Source organism: Gordionus sp. m RMFG-2023, chromosome 3 (assembly GCF_954871325.1).
Source record: "Gordionus sp. m RMFG-2023 chromosome 3, tfGorSpeb1-WG-v2, whole genome shotgun sequence".
NCBI classification, from domain to species: Eukaryota; Metazoa; Nematomorpha; class Gordioida; order Chordodea; family Parachordodidae; genus Gordionus; species Gordionus sp. m RMFG-2023.
Genome location: NC_088777.1, coordinates 38,016,134 through 38,034,480, shown reverse-complemented (window position 1 = coordinate 38,034,480; position 18,347 = coordinate 38,016,134). Strand labels below are relative to the sequence as shown.

The following is an 18,347-nucleotide window of genomic DNA, read 5'->3' as shown; positions in this document are numbered from 1 at the left end:
AAGAATAGAATCAAATTATAGACTAAGGCATGTTATAATTTTAAATAAATTGATTAATTCTATCATTTTACTATGCGATAGCAAATAAGCAATCACTTTTTGATTGGCCCTCAAACCAAACAATATCAAATTAACAAAAACTATTTTACAGACTAAAGGAGCAGAAATGACCTCAGACAGAAATGATTAATTTAAAAGATTTCTGGTGTTTGTAGAATTTATGACCATTCTTAAAACGAGTTACAGCAAAATTTTAAAGAGAGGAAAACGTTTTACATAATGAAACGGGGAAAAAGGAATATGAATTTTAAAAAAGAGAATAAATTAATTATACAGGAAAAGAAGAGTAAATAAAGAAAAATAAGAGATAAAAAAATATTTTAAAAATTACATTTTTAGCAGCTTGGCACCTTATAACATCTTCGAATATGAGCTTAGCTTTGAAACAAGCAATTTTATCGAATACTTCTTGGTTATAGATATGGGATAACGAGGATGGGGAAGAATGATTGAATAGTATTTGAGTTCTGACGTGAAGTGATTTCGGTTCGTTGTAAATGCTGGCTATCTCTATATCCTATGTTTTGTGGTAATACTTAAACTTAAATTAGATCATGGTTTCATTTTCTATTTAACGTTCCCTTTCCTTCCTTTCTATCTATCTATCTACAGTTGCATACCGGGGGTAGGGAGCACAGAGGCCCAAGCTCAACCGAGCCCCAATAAATTTTTTCTTATTCTTGACCTGCCCCAAACCGTGGTTCGACTTTTTAGAAATTCTATTCTCTATTTAGCCCTTCTCCTTATTTTTAAATTCATTTTGTAATTTAGATTTCAATCAGGCAAAAAGGAATAGATTAATATTTTTTTCGGGACACGGGCCGGACCTTTTTATTAAAAATGATACTGTCGCCCGACCCTACGGGACTCTGCCTCATCCTAATTATTAATTTTTTCAAAAATAATTAGTGTATTTTTTTTACTTTAAGCGGAGCTATGTATTTGACTATCCCATGAGCCATCTTTTTTTGATGAGGTATGACTAGAGAGAAATAAAAATCGGAAACCACCAAAAACCAGTAAGGAAGATTTTGACTTAATTTTTTATATTTGTTTGGAGGTAAAATAAAAAATAAGTATCATAAATCAGGTATAATATTATATTCAAAGATAATATCAAAGATAATATCAAAGAATATTTCTTTCCAAGATTAGTAATCAAATTTTTTAATATTTATATCGTCACGGATTCGCGCAGCTGAATGAGTGCAAAAGTGGACTCATTAATATTTGCCTTCTTGAACAAAACATTCTAGTAAAAAGATTTAATAAATTTTAATATGCGAATTAGAGATTAACGGGATTCAAATTTTATGACGGTATCGGGCAGAATGCTGGTATAAATTAATTGTTAACTAATTAAATTATCCTCTTTATTATATTTAAAAAATCCATCAGAAATATCAATAAAAGAAATCACATAAATCTAATTATTACAAATGTATTGAACTAAAATTTCCGGATAAAACATCAAGTAAGTCTCTGCTTTGAATATTCTTATATTTCTAATTATTCAAAAAAGGTGGTTTATTTTTTTGTGCTTTAGTGAGAAATAAAAATCTGCAAACCCACTCGTTTTTTTATTTAAAAACTATTAGTTTGGTTGGTTTAACTTTTTTCATTTTCGTACACATTTTTTTTTACTACTTATAAAATATGGAATATTATAAAGTAATGAATGATTTTTTAGTAAATATAGACCAGTTCATGCTTATTCTTTCTGTAAAATATTTCAAATCACCATCCCGCCCGTTCGTTTAAAAATATTTTTCTCAGTGGCGCAACTAATGTTTAATTTTTTTAACCTGTCAGTTTCAGACCTCTAATAGTGTAACATAGTTGATTTTATATTATTAAGGTTCTTTTTCCTGCATTAAAAATGAAACTACTTGGCAAAGTTAAATAATTTCTCAGTATTAGATTAAAATTACCGTAAAGAATTTACCAAAAAAGGATATCTTAAAGTTATTATATATATATAAATTATCCCTCTTTTTTAAAATGTAAACTCTTATTCTATTATTACGTGCGAATGAATACAATTCATGCTTATATAGTAAATAGTGTTTAACAAATTTCAAATTCAATACAGGATAAAACTAACTTCATATGTTTTTCCAAGGTGCATGATATAATATCTTTATCACCTATGTTTTAATATTAGAAAAATATAAATATATTTTGTAAACAAGGAGAACCAGTATATTTTTATTTTAGTTGTTTCTTATTTTAAATGCATAACATTTCTTATTTTTTCCTTCCTATCTTAGCTTATTTTAATTACTTCCATTACTTTTATTTTTTAAGCTTTATAACAAAATTAAATAAATTTAACTTAAATCCAAAACGGTATCAACAGTAGGTAGAACGGAAGATTTGTACACGTCTTGTAATGATTTTTCGTATGCCCATTTTTGCTCTTGCAATCTTTGGGTCAATGGATAAAAATGCGGGGATAATTGGCGAAAAAATTTTCTCAGCAATAAAAAGCAAGAAATATTCTATTTTACAGCATCGTTTATTCGTCAAGCCATTTTTAAAAAAATTATAAATAAATGAAGGTTTAGGAATAGAATAAAATAAAAACATGAAGAAATGAGAAAGCGGTTATTACAATAGAAGATTTAATCAGAATCTTTTAATTTACACGAATATTTTTGGATGGAATATTTTGCTCATAAATTAGTTATGTGACTTATTTGTATTTAGCTGAAAACAATATATTAATAACTATTGAGGTTTAAACACTTGCTCATCTTATCAAAATTATCCGCCAATTGCATTTTTTAATTTATAAAATTTCCAAACTAATTAGCAATAAATTCAATTTACTAATATTAGGAAATCTGACAATTTTTTTTCAAAACATTGCATCCTATAAAATGTAATTTGTGCCCTTTTCTATATCTTTAAAATAGCCGATAACAAAAAATAAAATGTTTATATCTTATTTTACCATTTTGAGTTTAACGAGGGTAGGAGAAATTTCACCAACCGAATCTCCACCATATGCGTACAGAGTTGCGAGATTGCTAAGAGTCTTTTTGTTAAAGAAAAAGAAAGATACCTCTATATAAACTTTATGAGAGAATAAGCATTTTAATCAGATTTTAATCTATCTATCTTTTTTTCTTTCTTTCTTATCTCCATCGAAACTATCTTTGTTTTCTTCCCTTTGTTTCCATTCTTCCTTATATAAAAAAAACCTGTTCATGATTTTGATTCGAAGATCTAACAGCTTCTCGAGTGATACCGCAATCATTCAACAATGTATCGTAAACCTTTGCCGCAACTTTCATGTTCGATATAATATTCAAATAATTTTCTTTGTCAAGATTACGATCATCTCCCAAGCCAAAATGAGTAAGCAAGAGTATAGGGTTGTGGAATAGACTAACCTCTATATTAGTCGTTACAGCGGTCTTATCTACATTTTTTTCGCTGATCTTTAGATGATCAGGCGTATTTTGATTGTCAGATTGGAATGTTTGATTAGTAGAGAAGGGTAGGAGGGATGGAATCAATAAAAAGACCAGCGAGGCCAGTTGGATTTCGAACACGTCGGTAAATACTTCTTCATTGGACTAATATATTTTTTTTTAAATCAATAATATAAATAATGATTTAATAAATGGCGGAGATGGATTGAAGAAATAAATAAATAGGAAAAGTGGGTGGGGGTAATAGCAGTTATTTTAAAACTTTCATGTGTTTAAATTTATATATATTTTAAACAAAAAAATATAGTTTTCTTTTTTTATCAATAAGCCCAAGATGACAAGATCTTTAACACACTATTTGTTTGTAGTTGCAAATTGCATTCTTCAATACTTGAAGATATTAAATAAGGCGAGAAGGAAAGCGGGAAATTTGGCTCTCCTTAGCAAATAGCCAGTTCTCCAATATATCCATTTAAACATGTAAAAATTATATCTACACTTCCCGGTCCATCTCTTTGCAAAAAATTAGTAGTATATGTAGTTATTATAAACAATATTGTTTAAAAAATATGTATAAAAGAATACTTTTTCAAAATATAATACTAATTTACAAGAATGTAAAACTAAAATTTTAAGTGTAATCAGGTCAAAGGCAATTTATGGTAAAAAAGTTATCCAAATTTTTGTCCGACCCGCCTAATTTACATTTTTTTTAAAATTTGCCCGGCCCAACCCAACAATTTATGAAAAATAGGGTCGACCAGGCTCAAAGATTTATGAAAAGTCCATCCCGGCTCGCTAATATTTGTTTTCCCCCACGGTCCCAATTTTCCGGCCATCAAATTTTTAATATGATATATATATTATTCCAATGTTAATTAAGGCTCTTATATCTCTTCTTTATGGCTATTTATTTCTATAACAACCGTTTTATAAATAAGTTTTGTTCGATATCTGCATTAAGTATTTGTTATAGGAATCATATCATAAATAATTTGTTTAATTTTTTGTAAATTTACTATATAATTTATAGATTTAGTATTTAAGTTAGAAAGCTCTTTAAATACAAAGAAATTAAGTTATTTTAATTTATTTTCAAATAGTAAATCAAAATATTAGCTTGAAATTCAAAAAAATATATCAACATTTCAATACCCCGGGTTATTTTATCGATATTCGAAATCAAAAAATAAATAGATTGCTCTTAGGAAATGTGCATGGTGAAAGCGAAGATTTTCCCCAAATGATTAAGCGTTTCTGAACAACAGAGAAGTCTGGTACCATTTTCAAAAAGATATATATTTATAGATAAAAACCTTGAAAGCGTTAACCATTCGAGTCAAAGTAACGTCGTAAGCCTCAATGAGTTGATCGATTCCGTTGTCCATCATGAACGCCTTTTCCTTGCCAGCTTTTTTGACATATAGATCGGGATCTACCGTATAGCGAGCTAATAATGCCACGAGGTTGGATAATGCCAAAGAAAGGGTCACTAGTCTCATACCTGTGTATTCTGGGGAAAAGGGAAGTAAAACATGAATAAATACACATATAAATTTAACCGTTAAATTTCCATTATTTTTTTAATATAAAGGAAGTATTATATTTTTACATAAAAAAATTGACAAAAAAAGATAACGATGTTAAGATAAACCAGAGATGATGATAGGTTGAAGTGAATGAAAAAGACGAGTGAATTTCTATGGTATATAACAGTATATAAAAAATATAGTGAAAATGCAATTTCAAGTCTATTATGTCTTTATGGGGTCTAAGGATGATTATAAATCAAACAGATTATAATCTATACAATATATGGGAGTATATACAATATGTGTAGAGTAAGAGTCTATTCTCAATAATCTTATTAATAAATCTTTCTTTTTTAACTATATTTTCAAAATACCTTTGATTACGTAGTCGAATATAAAATTGATCAATTTTTCCATCATCAATCCAGTATTGATTTTGAGGCCGGAAAAATCGGATATTTCTCGAGTCTAAAAATATTTAAATATAATCTAACCTTAGTTCACATAGTAAAGAATTCTTGTGAATTCATCTTTATAAATATAAAATTATCTCAAAATACATGAAATATGGATATAAACCCTTCCAATCTTTGACACAATTTTTTAACATCTGTTTTGTTTTGAATAAAAACTCAACAATTTTTTTTAAATAAAAGGTTTCAATTGAATTTCTAATTATTTGGGGGAAAGATTATTACATGAACGAGCACAAATTTTAAATACATATATATGTTATGTATATACCTTTATCCCAAGAGGAATATCGTACATCATTGAAGGATTGAAGTTGAAACAAAGGTCTGAAATGTCTTAAAACATATAATTGTATAATTTATTCTTAGATGGTCAGATTGAAAAGTATAAAATCCTAAAAATACTAGTTAAAGATCATTATTTAAAGATGTATCATTAAAAATCCAAACCGAATGGAATTTATGTGAATATTTTATATATTTTATTATTAACTAGAGGGATGTACTGATTATTAAATATCGGATAGACCTGATCACAGTGACCGATAGGATATATCAAAATGGCGATAAAAAAATTATATGGTACACTGTTGTTAATATTTATTTCATCATAGATTTAAAAAAATAAATATTGCATTTTTTAATTTGAATAGCCCCTTTGCTTTATATTTAATTGGATATTGGGAGGGGGGGGGGGGTATTCTAATCTTTCTAGACATTTGTTTTCCTACTTAATGTTATTTTCAAAGATCAGATCGATCTGATTTATAAAAATATTTTTTAATACCTGATATGGATTAGGAAGGTATATTTAAAAAAAATTAATTGTTTTAATAAAATTTTATAATATCAATACTATTTATATTTTAAAAAATCCAGGACATTTTGTCGGTGGATAACTGTTCTAGCACCGTTGCGTAAAATCGAATCGATTCAGCCTTTCCTCTATTAGCAGATGGTAATACAGAACTTACCTAGACATTAAAATGCGCTTTAAACAGGGATTCAAACCAAACCTGAACCGTTAAAACCCCGCTATTTTTTATTGAACCTAAACCAAACCTGAATCGTTAAATGATTTTCTATCTGAACCATTAGTATATCACTATTTTACAATATTTAAATATTTTTAAGCCTAGGTCGTGTCCTGGGACGACTTAATTTTGATACTTATTTCTTTTCAGTCTAGTATAAAAAGCTTTTGAACTAGAACACTCTAGTTTTAAGTATTTGGTGTTTGTTTATTTTTATTTTTTAAATTTTTTCTTTTGCTTTTTTGGCTGTTTGTTGATATTCTAGAACATGGCCATAATGCTTAGAAATAAATCGAATCCAATATATAAATTATTTACATTTATTGTATTATAAATGACATATCAAAATGTGATAGGGTAACCACGAAAAATCTTGAGCGTTACATAAAAAGAAACAACCCTCTAGACCTCAATAATGTTAATAAAATATTAGATTCAAACAGAACCGATATTTTTTTATTTTTTAGGTACCGAATTAGAACCATGAACCGCCATTTTTATCTAAAACTAAACTTAAACAGATATTTGTTTGGGTTCGGATCCCTGTTTTAAAACATCGTTAAATAATTAATAAGTGGTGATACGCCATTTTGATTTCCCTTATAAGAATTCTTATACATAAAACAATGAAACTGATTTTTTAAAATTAAAAATTTTTCACAAAATTAATATAAATTATTCACATGAGAAACCATAATCGTTTATCAGCTGATACGCATTAAATTGATGAATAGTCCGTCTAGGCAAATATATATCATTGATCGGTACACATGGTTATTAACCATTCATTCATTCAATTAATTTTAAAAAGAATATAAGTTAGTTAATAATTATCATAAGGTCATTCAATTTTATTCTTTTAATTTAATTTAATTTTCTTCTTATGAAAAATAAAACCTCATTAGAAATAGCAGAAGAAAGTAATCAATATAATACAGAAAAATAATCGCCATATTTTTTTTAAATTATTCATCTAAAAAACTTGAATCCGATAAGACTGTGGAAATAAAAATAAGGATCAATAATATCCTCCCATCTTCATTCGCGTTATTGGGCACCATGTCAAAATTTCGCAACAAGGTTTTATATATGGGACTAGTAATAAATGTATAAGCAATATATATTTTTACCATTAATTTCAAATGTAAAATGATAAACTATCAATATAACAATAAATTGCAGAGTCAAAACAACTTGATTACTATAAATGGATCGTTCATTATCGAAGGAACAGGGTATAAAATAATTATTTATTCAATAAACGAATGGAGGGTAAGGGTAACTCAATACCAATATAAAACCATTAATAAAATCTAAACAAATTAGTTAATATATTAGTTTCACTTAAACCAAACCATGCAATATTATTAAAGAATAATACCAACTTTAAATTAGTATATTTTGGTGCAATATTACTTTAGAAATATACAACTTATAAGTATTATATTAGGCTCTAGAAGATTAAACTACTCTGAAAAATTGGCATAACATTTTAATGCCATTTAAAAATTTTGCAAATGGCTAAATTTTCAGTAGGATTTAGTTTTCGCCCAACCCAATTTATACCCAGCCCTGTTATAATTTTTTTATGTTTTTTGAATACAAGGCTTAACCCGAAATATATGCCAAAATAAACGACTGTTTTGTGGTTAAATTAAAAACACTATACTTTATGGATTATCACTTCTATCAAAAATCATAATTCATCAATAAGGCTAATACATTACATAATATGTCATATTTTTGTCAATAATGATTTGAACATGTTTTGAGATTAAATTAAAATTCAAGATTATGGGCAAAAAAACCTACTAGCCTATTAATATTCATTTCCCGGCCTCACACCAATCTAACTATAATTTTATTGTTGAGAATAAAAAAGTTTCAGGCGTTACCTGGGTTGAACATTGCAGATTTCTAATAGCTAAACTTAGCAAAGACCGGATCGAAATAAAAAAAACTGGACCTATATTAAATAAAAAATACCGGACCTATATTAAATTAAAGATCGAATAGGGTTAAAAATACGATTTTAATTAAATGCTGAAAAGTTTAATATGAATATATCATTCTCTTCAAGAAAAATTATGTTTATCCCATTAATATAATAAATGACAAAACGTCTGTGATTACCCATTATATAATTTATTTTAAGTGAATAAAAATAATAGTTTATAATTAATATACCATAATTTGTTTTACTTTAATTTCTTTTTGAGAGAATAGAGGTAATCTTCATCTACATACATATTATTTATTTATATTTTGTAAATTATAATTATAAAAAAAATAGTCTTATCATGTTTTGTTTATTAGGTAGGTTAAGCTTTTATTCTTCCATTTCTTTCTTTCTTTCCTATCTTTCTTTCTTTCTAATAAAAAAGAAAAAGAACGTTAATCATTTTAAAAAAGTAGGTTATCAAAAATTTAACCTTTATGCCCTAAGGACAAGCAACTCATAGACAACTTGTCGTCCGGCACAATGTTCTGGTAAACTTCCGCGTTTATAAGATCGTTCGAACTTTTACTGCTTAGCAAATCTTCTCCACTTTTCCAATTATCTCTTGCCGCCGTTTTCAATACACCAAAATCGGCAAAACTTTCGCACATTTTAGGATCGTTGGCCATATTCTGTGTTTTGTCGAGGGAAATATTACCACTGTCAAAAGTTTGAATGAGCGATGAGGAAAAAGACTTTCTTATATCACAGCAATACATTATGATTTGTAGGGGATTGGGGTTTATGAACACAAGGTCTATCAACTCTTGTAGCATGGAATTGACGAGCTTGGAAGCGTGAATCGATTTTTCATTTTCCATGTTCGCGAAGTTATCGATACATTGATGTTGTTTGCTTCCGAAAATTTCGAAACATTGTGTTAACAGGAAAAGAGATACTTCGGGAGTCAGCGACATCGATTTAGCGCTGGTATGCTATGCGAGATAAAACATTATTTGGGGAATTATTAAAAAAACTGAAAAAGATGAATTAAATCATTAGTTATAATATTTTAATCTTACTTCATTTTCGTAGTTAGTTGGGGTGGGGGGGGGGGGAGTAACAAGAGAAATAAAACGACTATAAAGTTTTTTTTAGGATTTTATGGTTTAGGATTTATTTACATCATCTTTGTGATAATTATAAAAATCAGAACACGATATTCCCAAACTTGTTCATGCTTGTTAATTTTTTTGATAACTATAAATATATTTTTAGGTGCCAGAATATTTTCAAAATATGTGGTTTTTGGTTCATTTGTAATAAACTAAAACAAAAATTTTATATTATGTAAATTATCAAGAGAAGAAAAAATATATAAATTTTGCTAAGGGCGGCAATTTTTTTTGTTAAATTTTCCCCCTTCGTAAGTCATAAATTATCAGAATTGTTCATTTTTAAAATATGATCAATCTCAAAATTCAAAGAATATGGATATGATCTGTAATTGGATCTTCGAGAAACTTATAAGTTTTAACTTGCAACCCCCCAAGGTCAAAGACAATGAGTATTTTATATATCACAGAATTCAAGTATTGATTTTCTTAAATTCTTCACGTCGCAATATCTCTCCAATAAATCTTACAGGTATTCCATCTCTTCTGTCCATATCAGACTGGATATGATGAGGTAAAGGAGGAGAATGATTGTGCGGTGGCGATAGCGGGACCAAGTAAAGTGGAACGAACACGTTGTTCACCAGAATTTCGCTAAGGAGACTGGTCAAGGCCGAAAATTTGTTTCCACTGCACTCAAAAATGTCGTAAATATAATGCAACTTGTCCAAGTGGTCAATGGTAAGGTCGTTAAGTTTTTCGAGTAAAGGAGTACAGCTTTGTAAGTGTGGGAGGAGGTGGCGAGGGAGATAAATTTATTTGATAATAAAAGGTACTTTCGTAAAGTAATTATTTATATCCCTTTATATACAGTTTGATTAATTTTTTAGCTATAAAGCACGGATTGAAAATAATTTAAACATTAACACATTTTCTAAAACTGGCCAATAAACAATTATACAAAAGGAAACGGATGTTCTACAAATAATGTGTGAACTATATTTCAACTTAAATAAATAGGCATTTTAATCATATAATGGCCTCCATTTTCAAGACCTATTTTTCAAAAAAGTCGCAAGATTTAGAAAAAGCTACACAATATGACTAGAAAAAAATGTTTTAAATGAATCAGGATGAGATAATAGAAAATAAGATCACTTTTTTCTCAAAATATTTCGCAAATCCAGAGCGTCGTAACCCTTTTTTATTCTCTTATCACCATCATGGACTAACTCGGGTTCGTTGAGCTCCGTCTTTCCTTTTTCGGGAATTTTCCCTTTTACATTTTCGTCGCAAATTTTGACGTCCATTTTGGCTGGTCTATCGCTCGAAATTTCGGTTAAAATGTTAGTGATGCGATTAGTGAGTTCCGCGAGAGCACTGTTGATGTTTAAAATATTCGATTCCAGACTGGAGGAGAGGTCGTAAAAATAGGTGGCACTGCATTTTGTTATCTGTTGGCGGGCATTTTTGTCTTTGACTTTTCCCCAAATTATTTAAAATATATATTTAAAAAAAGAAACAAGATGGCAAAGAAGAATAAAAAAAAATGCGTTTGCAAGAGTTACCGTGTAAATGAAACCAATTCATTCCATTATAGACCGCCTGAAGTGGTGAGGTTTACATGGATTTTTCACAAAGAACCAAACGGTTCTGATAAAATGATGAAATAAAACTTATAATTAGTGACAATACTATAAATAAATTAAAGCGGAAAATTCTATTTTTTTTAAAATTTTATATAATGTTATTTTGCTAAGCCTGAAATATTGTAATTTAATTTATCTATTAATTTATTACAGTTGAAATAGTAGTATCAATATATTAAAAATATTAATAAAACTGTACTTGAAAAGATATTAAGGGTTATAGTTTGCACGGCTATCCTGACCATAGGCTCGGTACTTTTGTAAAATTTGATGGCTTCGGCATAAAGTGGGAATTCGTTGGAGTGCTTGTGATAATTATGAATTTATTTTAAATTACGGTCATCTACGTTAAAAAAAGATATAAATCAATAACCTCCATTTTTAATCTACAGAGCAAAAGATAATCATAAGTATTTTTTTTAAATTACTTCATCAATAGTTTACATTTTTTCCGGAGGGTTAATTTTAAACCTCACTAGGTAATTAAGAGTACAAAAAATTTAGCAAACTATAATAATTTATGTACATGAACTATCAATACAGATAAAATTTGAAACCTTCTTTTCTTTTCCCTTCCCTTTTAAGAATATAACTTATAATGGTAACTAGAGTAATGTGTATGTAGACGTTTGAAAAAAATGGGTTGTTTTTGAGTTATTCCTTTTTTTAAATATAGCTGACCATGTAGAATTAAAAATACACTATGAAACTTAAAGATAAAGGTAGCGATCGGGATGTAAATTCTTTGATAGCTGCTTTTATATCTATTTCATTGATTCTTATAATTTGTTACGCTAACTGGCAAATACATTTTTGAGTCGAAGGGCTAATATTCTTTTTACGAATTATAAAAACTTCCCCTAGATATCCTACATACGTTCTATTTAAAATATTTTTATTATATTTGATCGAAAAATAATCAATAATTTTTTTTTTATTTTTAACCTTAAAAATTTTCATCTATAACTCAGAATTTTTGCCTTATTATTTTATTTGTTTTTATATAATATACAGTTTTTACCCCAAGAACCAAGAGAAAAAAATATTATGATAACCGAATTCCATTATTTATTGGTTAAATCATTAAAAAAAATTAAAAAGTAAAATATAATAAAAAGAAAATGGTTCTAAATTTCTTGGTTACTGGGAATGGTATACATTTATTTTTACTTCGAAAGACCCAATCTTTAAAGGTAAGAAATAAATAATGAGAGTGGTTAAGTGGTGCAAAGCGAATCCATAGTTAACCCTTCAATATATATTTTAAACGCTTATTTAATCTTAAAAATAGGTTGTGTCCAAATTTTAAATTTTCATCGCGCGATTTTTGTATATAGAACAAAAATAAAATAACCTTTTAGGGGTTTTAATTGTAATCGTTAAATTTTAGAATAATCATGATGCGATTGATGAATATCTTTTTGATTGGATAATAAAAATATTTGTATATAAGAGGGATGTAAATAAAATAAATGTTCGTTTCCCAATAACCCTGTTTTCATAGTTAGTATGAATTCGCGGTGAAGTATACAAAATAAGCATTTTAGTAATCTTTTGAAGAAAAACAGAAATTTACTTCGTTTATGAAGAAATGGATAGTATGCTGGTTCAATTTCATCGAAAGCGTCTTCAAGAATGATATATAATAGCCCACAATCTTTAATTTTATAAAAAAAATATTTTAACGTTAGAATAAAAAAAACATCGATATGAGAATTCAGGGGTAACGAATTTCTAAAATCAATTTAAACGGGTTAAGGGAATTTTTAAAATGCAGGTTCGGTATAAATTCTATGTCAATCTTGTGTTTGTGTTTAAGATTGAAATACAGTTTTTTGAACGAGTAAATATTATTAGGAGGTTATAAATCATATTTGCTAAGCCAATTTTGAAAATACTTGTTTCATTTAGGATGTAACATTGCTAAATCATCTATCTTTAGCTAACTCCTAGATTTCGACAAGTTTTAATCCTAAAAAATAGCCTCAAACTTTAAATTAAACTCAACTTAGATATTTAAAGTCAAATTTTTTTAGGCTAACAACTTAGCTTAGGTGATCTGAACAAACCACTTATGAGGGTAGGCCAAAAAAAATTTTATTATCATTATCATTATTATTTTTAAATAAACTAAATGTTTGAATAAAGAAAGTATAATACTGTTGACCGACATCTTGAACAGATGTATTCTCGAATACAAATAAAATCAGAGACCTGGGGAGGTAAATTTTTAGGCTTGGCTCAAATGTATTTTTCATTTCAAACCCAGCCCGACCCAATTGGCCCAACCCAGAAAATTTTTAATTTAAAAGCTAAGGGCCAGAGTTTTACAGTTTTGATTATTTTACATCTCCGTCAGTCCTTCCCTACCATCAAGCTTTCTTCCTTCTCAAAAACTTTTTCTTTATCCCAAAAATCCAACACGCCTTCCGCTCTGCCCCACTTTTCTTATACCAGGAAATTCTCACCCAAATTGAATCAACAATCAAAGACTCTTTAGAAGGCATCCTTAATATAAAATTCAGCCCTAATTCTTGGATGCAGGCCTCCTTACCCTCGAAATTTGGGGGTCTTGGCTTAAGATCACCCGTGTCACTCAGCCTTGCTGCTTTTTTAGCCTCAGAATCAAGCTCCGGCTTAATTATGCTATCACTTAACAATAATCGCACAGACTCCCACTTTCTCCACGCCTTAGAAATCTGGAAAGAGAATTACTTCTCCGCTCCAATCCCCACATCACGAAAGCAACATGACTGGGATCTTCCCTTAATACGCCACTCCGTTGAATATTTAATATCGAGTGCTGCTTCTAAGGGATCCCAATCAATCCTTTCACATTTATTATCTCCCATTACAGTTGATCATCTCTCTCTCCCACAACTGCAAGTTCCACAACTTTTGCCTTCCTTATGGGGCTATGAATGGTTAGAAGCTTTGCCCAGCTCAAACTTAGGACTTCTCTTAACAAACGAAGAATTACGCATAGCAATAGGTCTCCGTCTTGGTTGTAATATACTGGCCAACTCCACATGTACATTATGTTCCCAACCCGTTGATTGTTTTGGACACCATCCTCTTCATTGTCGATTCTCTAAAGGTAGACATTCTCGACACAGTGCAGTTAATAGCACCATTCTCCGTGCTCTACGCTCAGCTCAAATTCCAGCAACCCTCGAACCCTGTTGCCTCTCAACCGAGAATAATATACGTCCAGATGGGCTGACATTAATACCATGGAGTAATGGAATTTCATTAGCATGGGACTATACCTGCATCGACCGATTTGCTTTCTCCTTTAATAAGAACTCATTCATGCGAGCTGAAAACTAGAAAATTAATAAATACACTTCCCTAACAAATTGCAATCTCATACCAATCGTATCCGACACAACCGGGTCCTTTGGCAATCATGACCTATCCTTCTTCAAAACCCTCGGTAAAAAAATCCGCGCCATCACTGGTGATCCTCAGGAAGGCTTCTATCTCAGACAGCGCATATCTATTGATATATGCAGATCTAACTGCATTGCCATCCATGGCTCTCTTTCTTGACCTCCTCCCACCCAACATACAATTCACTATTCTAATTTTTTTTTTTTATTATACAGTTTTTTATATAGATTTTATAGTTTACATGACATTTTTAATATATATTTTTTTAAATTACGTATATATGTTTTACTTTTAACGTTCAATGTATTAAATATTTTTATTAATAAAGTATATATCATTAAAAAAAAAAAATTACCTATTTATAAATAAATAAAATGTTTAATAAGTTATTGAATAAATAAGCAACAAAATTAATGCATATGATTTTTCAAAGAGTAATCTATTTTAGGGTTGGGAAATTTTATTGAGAAGGAAATTACTAGGGAAGGAAAAAAATATTTAAAACATCGGAAGATATCCGAACCTTAACGAACGGGTTGGATTCCGATAATTGTAACGGTTTCGGTTCGGTCGGTGTAAATATTAATATTAATTCCGTTTGAATCTATACAAATTGTTCGAGCTCATTTATTTTATAACTAAATTAACCCATAAATGCAGCTAAAATTTATTTTATTATTGCAAAAATATACCTGATTTTTACATTTAAATTATTATCCCTAAAGATACTTGATCGGCATACAATTGAAATATTTTTAAGATTCTCGTCAAATTATATTTATAAGATGAAAGAATAAATTGGTTGAGAACAGTCTTATCCTATATACTAACTTATGTATCTGGCACCGTTAAATAGCAATATATATAAAAATATCTAAAAAAAAGTTACTGATACTTTTCAATCAGAAATGATTATCTATTTATAGGCTCGGTTCAGGTGACAAATAATTTAATAATTGAGGTTCGGTCTGCATCCATGGTAAAAATATGTTTTTTTTATTCCATAAAAATATTTCTCGGACCTCATTTGGCTGAAAAAATAATAATATTTAAAGAAACGATTGGAAAAATGATTTAGCTATTTTGAACAAAAATTGAATTAACGTTTTAATTTAAATAATTATCGTATCGCAAGAAATTTATGTTAAGGAATATAAAAAAAGGTATAAGTTCAATTAACATAATTTAAATTTATCTAACGGCCCAGTAAGGATTTTGTAAAAAAAAATATTTATTTTTATGCCAGGCCTGGATTTTAAAAATTATACGATTCTATGACCCGCTCTGGATGAAATAAACTGGCCAGGTTCTGAACCTGCTGATAACTGATCTTAATAACATTAAAATTTCGATTGTATCTTTTGGGTTTCTCCATTTATTTTTTTAATAAAAGAAATAAAAAATCTTTTTTAATTGTTTTTAAGTCCTTTCCCACCAAAGATTTATATAAATAATTATTTAAATAAAATAATTTTTCGACTTAAATATTCCTTTTATTTTATTAAAAAGTTATCGATGTATTATTTATAATTTATAAATCTTTTCAAATGAATTAACTATAAAAAAAATCACGTGCGTTCATTTTCTATTTAAAAATAATATAAAAGTAATAAATGAAAAATAGCTAGCGAATAATTGGAAAGAAAATTGCTAAAAGCGCTAATTCTTAATCCCTTTGAATTTGATCCGGGTGGTATCACTTAAAAAAAAATAGACTTAATTTATATAATATTCTCCTTTTTCTAATGTAAAACTTTGAACTTGAACTAGTTTTTGTTATCCTAATTTTAAATCGATCGGCAAATTTAATTTTTGTTAAAGCCCGCCAAAATGGATGTATTATCAAAGCTATCATGCTTAAATACGAATAAAAACCCCTTGTAAAGAATGTTGAGTTTTCGGTTTTTACAGGAAAACGTTCAGCTAGTATGGTTTTAAAAGGCTCGATTTAGCCAATTTTAAATAAAATTTTAGAGAAAATAATATAACGCAAGTCCTGAGATTTCTTTAATAGATGCCCAAACCTTTCTATCTATGAGCAAAATTATCACACCTGAGGTGTTGACCGTTTTTAAAAATCGAGCCGTTTAACAACACTAAGGTGTTAAGATCATACAACAGTATTATATTGTATCTCCTTGGTGGGGCAATTCAAATTTTTGACAGGTCTAGAAAATGTAGTCTATCTTTACTATTTGACGGTGACTATATACTTATCAATATCGTTGGTTTGAAGTTTGCATTAACGTATAATAGGCCACACCTTTCAGAGATTGGCAAAACTACCACACCTATGCAAAAATTGAGGAACTCAGCTCAAGAGGTAATTTTGAAACTGGAAAATAATCCAAAGATCACTAAGATGTGATAAAAGAATATTCACGGTTAGGAAAGCATATAAGATTGATATGGATATGATAGGAAATATAGGCTTTTTGACGCTTATAGTAAGCTTAAATATTTATGCAAATCAAAGATTTTAAGAAACTTACTTTCATTCGGCTAGAAAAAAATAAAGACATAATAGACCAGAATTATCAGATGGTACTATGGATAGACTATTGCATGAACATTTTTGAATCAAGAAGACCGATTATAATATAGTCGAAAGATCAATCTACATCTAAATCCACTCACAATTTCAATAACTGAAATCAGAAAACTAAGAAATCACAAAGCTCCAGGCTTGGATAACATCACTGGGGAACCTCTCAAAGCGGCATCTAATGCTGCACCACACTTCCTAGTCGTAATTTTTAATAAAATTAGGCTATGGGATAATAACAAAAGACTGGAATTTATATCTTCTATGCAACTTATCACAAACCCAACTACATTCTGCGATTATAGGGCTATAGCGCTCACTAAATTAACATTTGCCTTTCTCCTGCCCTTAAAGTAATTAAATACATCTGCAGTTCATGAGAGTGGGGTATGGTCTTGGCCCAAACTCCTTTTAATCAGCTCATTGTTGTAATTAAGGTTTTTGCAAAAAAAATTTTTTTATACATTTCATCCTATTAAATAGAAATTAAAAATATCTGGCGTATCTCTGTTGTATCTAAAATTACTAGAGGGTGTGCTTTTTCCTGTATCAAATGGTGTATCGACGGTGGGCTAAGCCCCATTCCCACTAATTTATTTTTGATTTTTAGCCTCCTTTCTAAATTTGAGGAGGGGTTGAGCCTAGTGTTTTTAAGGTAATTAGTTACAACTGTAACTAGTTATATTTTAAAAATTGTAACTAGTAACTGTAACTAGTTATATTTTTACCAATGTAACTGCTAAAAGTAACTAGTTACTTTTAAAATATGTAAGTATAAATCTAAATAATATATTAAAATAATTCATTTTATTTTTAATATGTTGCGATAAATTTATTTTAAATTAAATTTATTTTTTTAAATTGTGTAAATGTGAATTAATATATTTTCATTTCCTTCGGAATAAATAAGCCTATTTTTTAATATTGGAGGATTTCAAAAATACCATGCAACATTTACTAAAATAATTTCCAATCGGATTAGTTGATGATAATAAGCGATGTGGTACATAATAATATTAAATGTACAAGGATATGTCTTAAGTAAATTAATTTCATGATACAATTTTTTGATACTAGTATCTTTATATGGAACAAATGTCTGTTGAAATGAAGAAGTGTTGTATGTAAATTTAGATGATTGGTCAAGAGATGATTCTTAATTCTGGA

The 18,347-nt window shown here is 28.8% G+C and overlaps 1 protein-coding gene across 5 annotated transcripts in view; it reads right to left on the bottom strand.

Moving 5' to 3' along the window:
• Positions 1-18,347, bottom strand: part of LOC135927638 (uncharacterized) — a 34,505-nt gene that overhangs the window by 10,365 nt on the left and 5,793 nt on the right. For 4 of the 5 annotated variants that reach the window (XR_010572133.1, XR_010572132.1, XM_065463755.1 and 1 more), the window contains exons 5-20: positions 12,819-12,899; positions 11,442-11,547; positions 10,752-11,073; positions 10,124-10,370; positions 8,972-9,473; positions 8,742-8,778; positions 7,522-7,634; positions 5,777-5,841; positions 5,407-5,500; positions 4,817-5,013; positions 3,267-3,644; positions 3,017-3,100; positions 2,396-2,561; positions 2,165-2,207; positions 984-1,095; positions 392-577 (exon numbers count right to left, since the gene is read on the bottom strand). Coding sequence is in view for 3 of the 5 variants with exons in the window: in XM_065463755.1 (XP_065319827.1) it covers positions 392-577; positions 984-1,095; positions 2,165-2,207; positions 2,396-2,561; positions 3,017-3,100; positions 3,267-3,644; positions 4,817-5,013; positions 5,407-5,500; positions 5,777-5,841; positions 7,522-7,634; positions 8,742-8,778; positions 8,972-9,473; positions 10,124-10,370; positions 10,752-11,073; positions 11,442-11,547; positions 12,819-12,899 (2,733 nt within the window). In the remaining 2 variants the exon portion in view is untranslated. Of the gene's footprint in view, positions 1-391; positions 578-983; positions 1,096-2,164; positions 2,208-2,395; positions 2,562-3,016; positions 3,101-3,266; positions 3,645-4,816; positions 5,014-5,406; positions 5,501-5,776; positions 5,842-7,521; positions 7,635-8,741; positions 8,779-8,971; positions 9,474-10,123; positions 10,371-10,751; positions 11,074-11,161; positions 11,247-11,441; positions 11,548-12,818; positions 12,900-18,347 lie in introns of those variants that run through there. The other variant, XM_065463757.1, reaches the window with a different exon arrangement.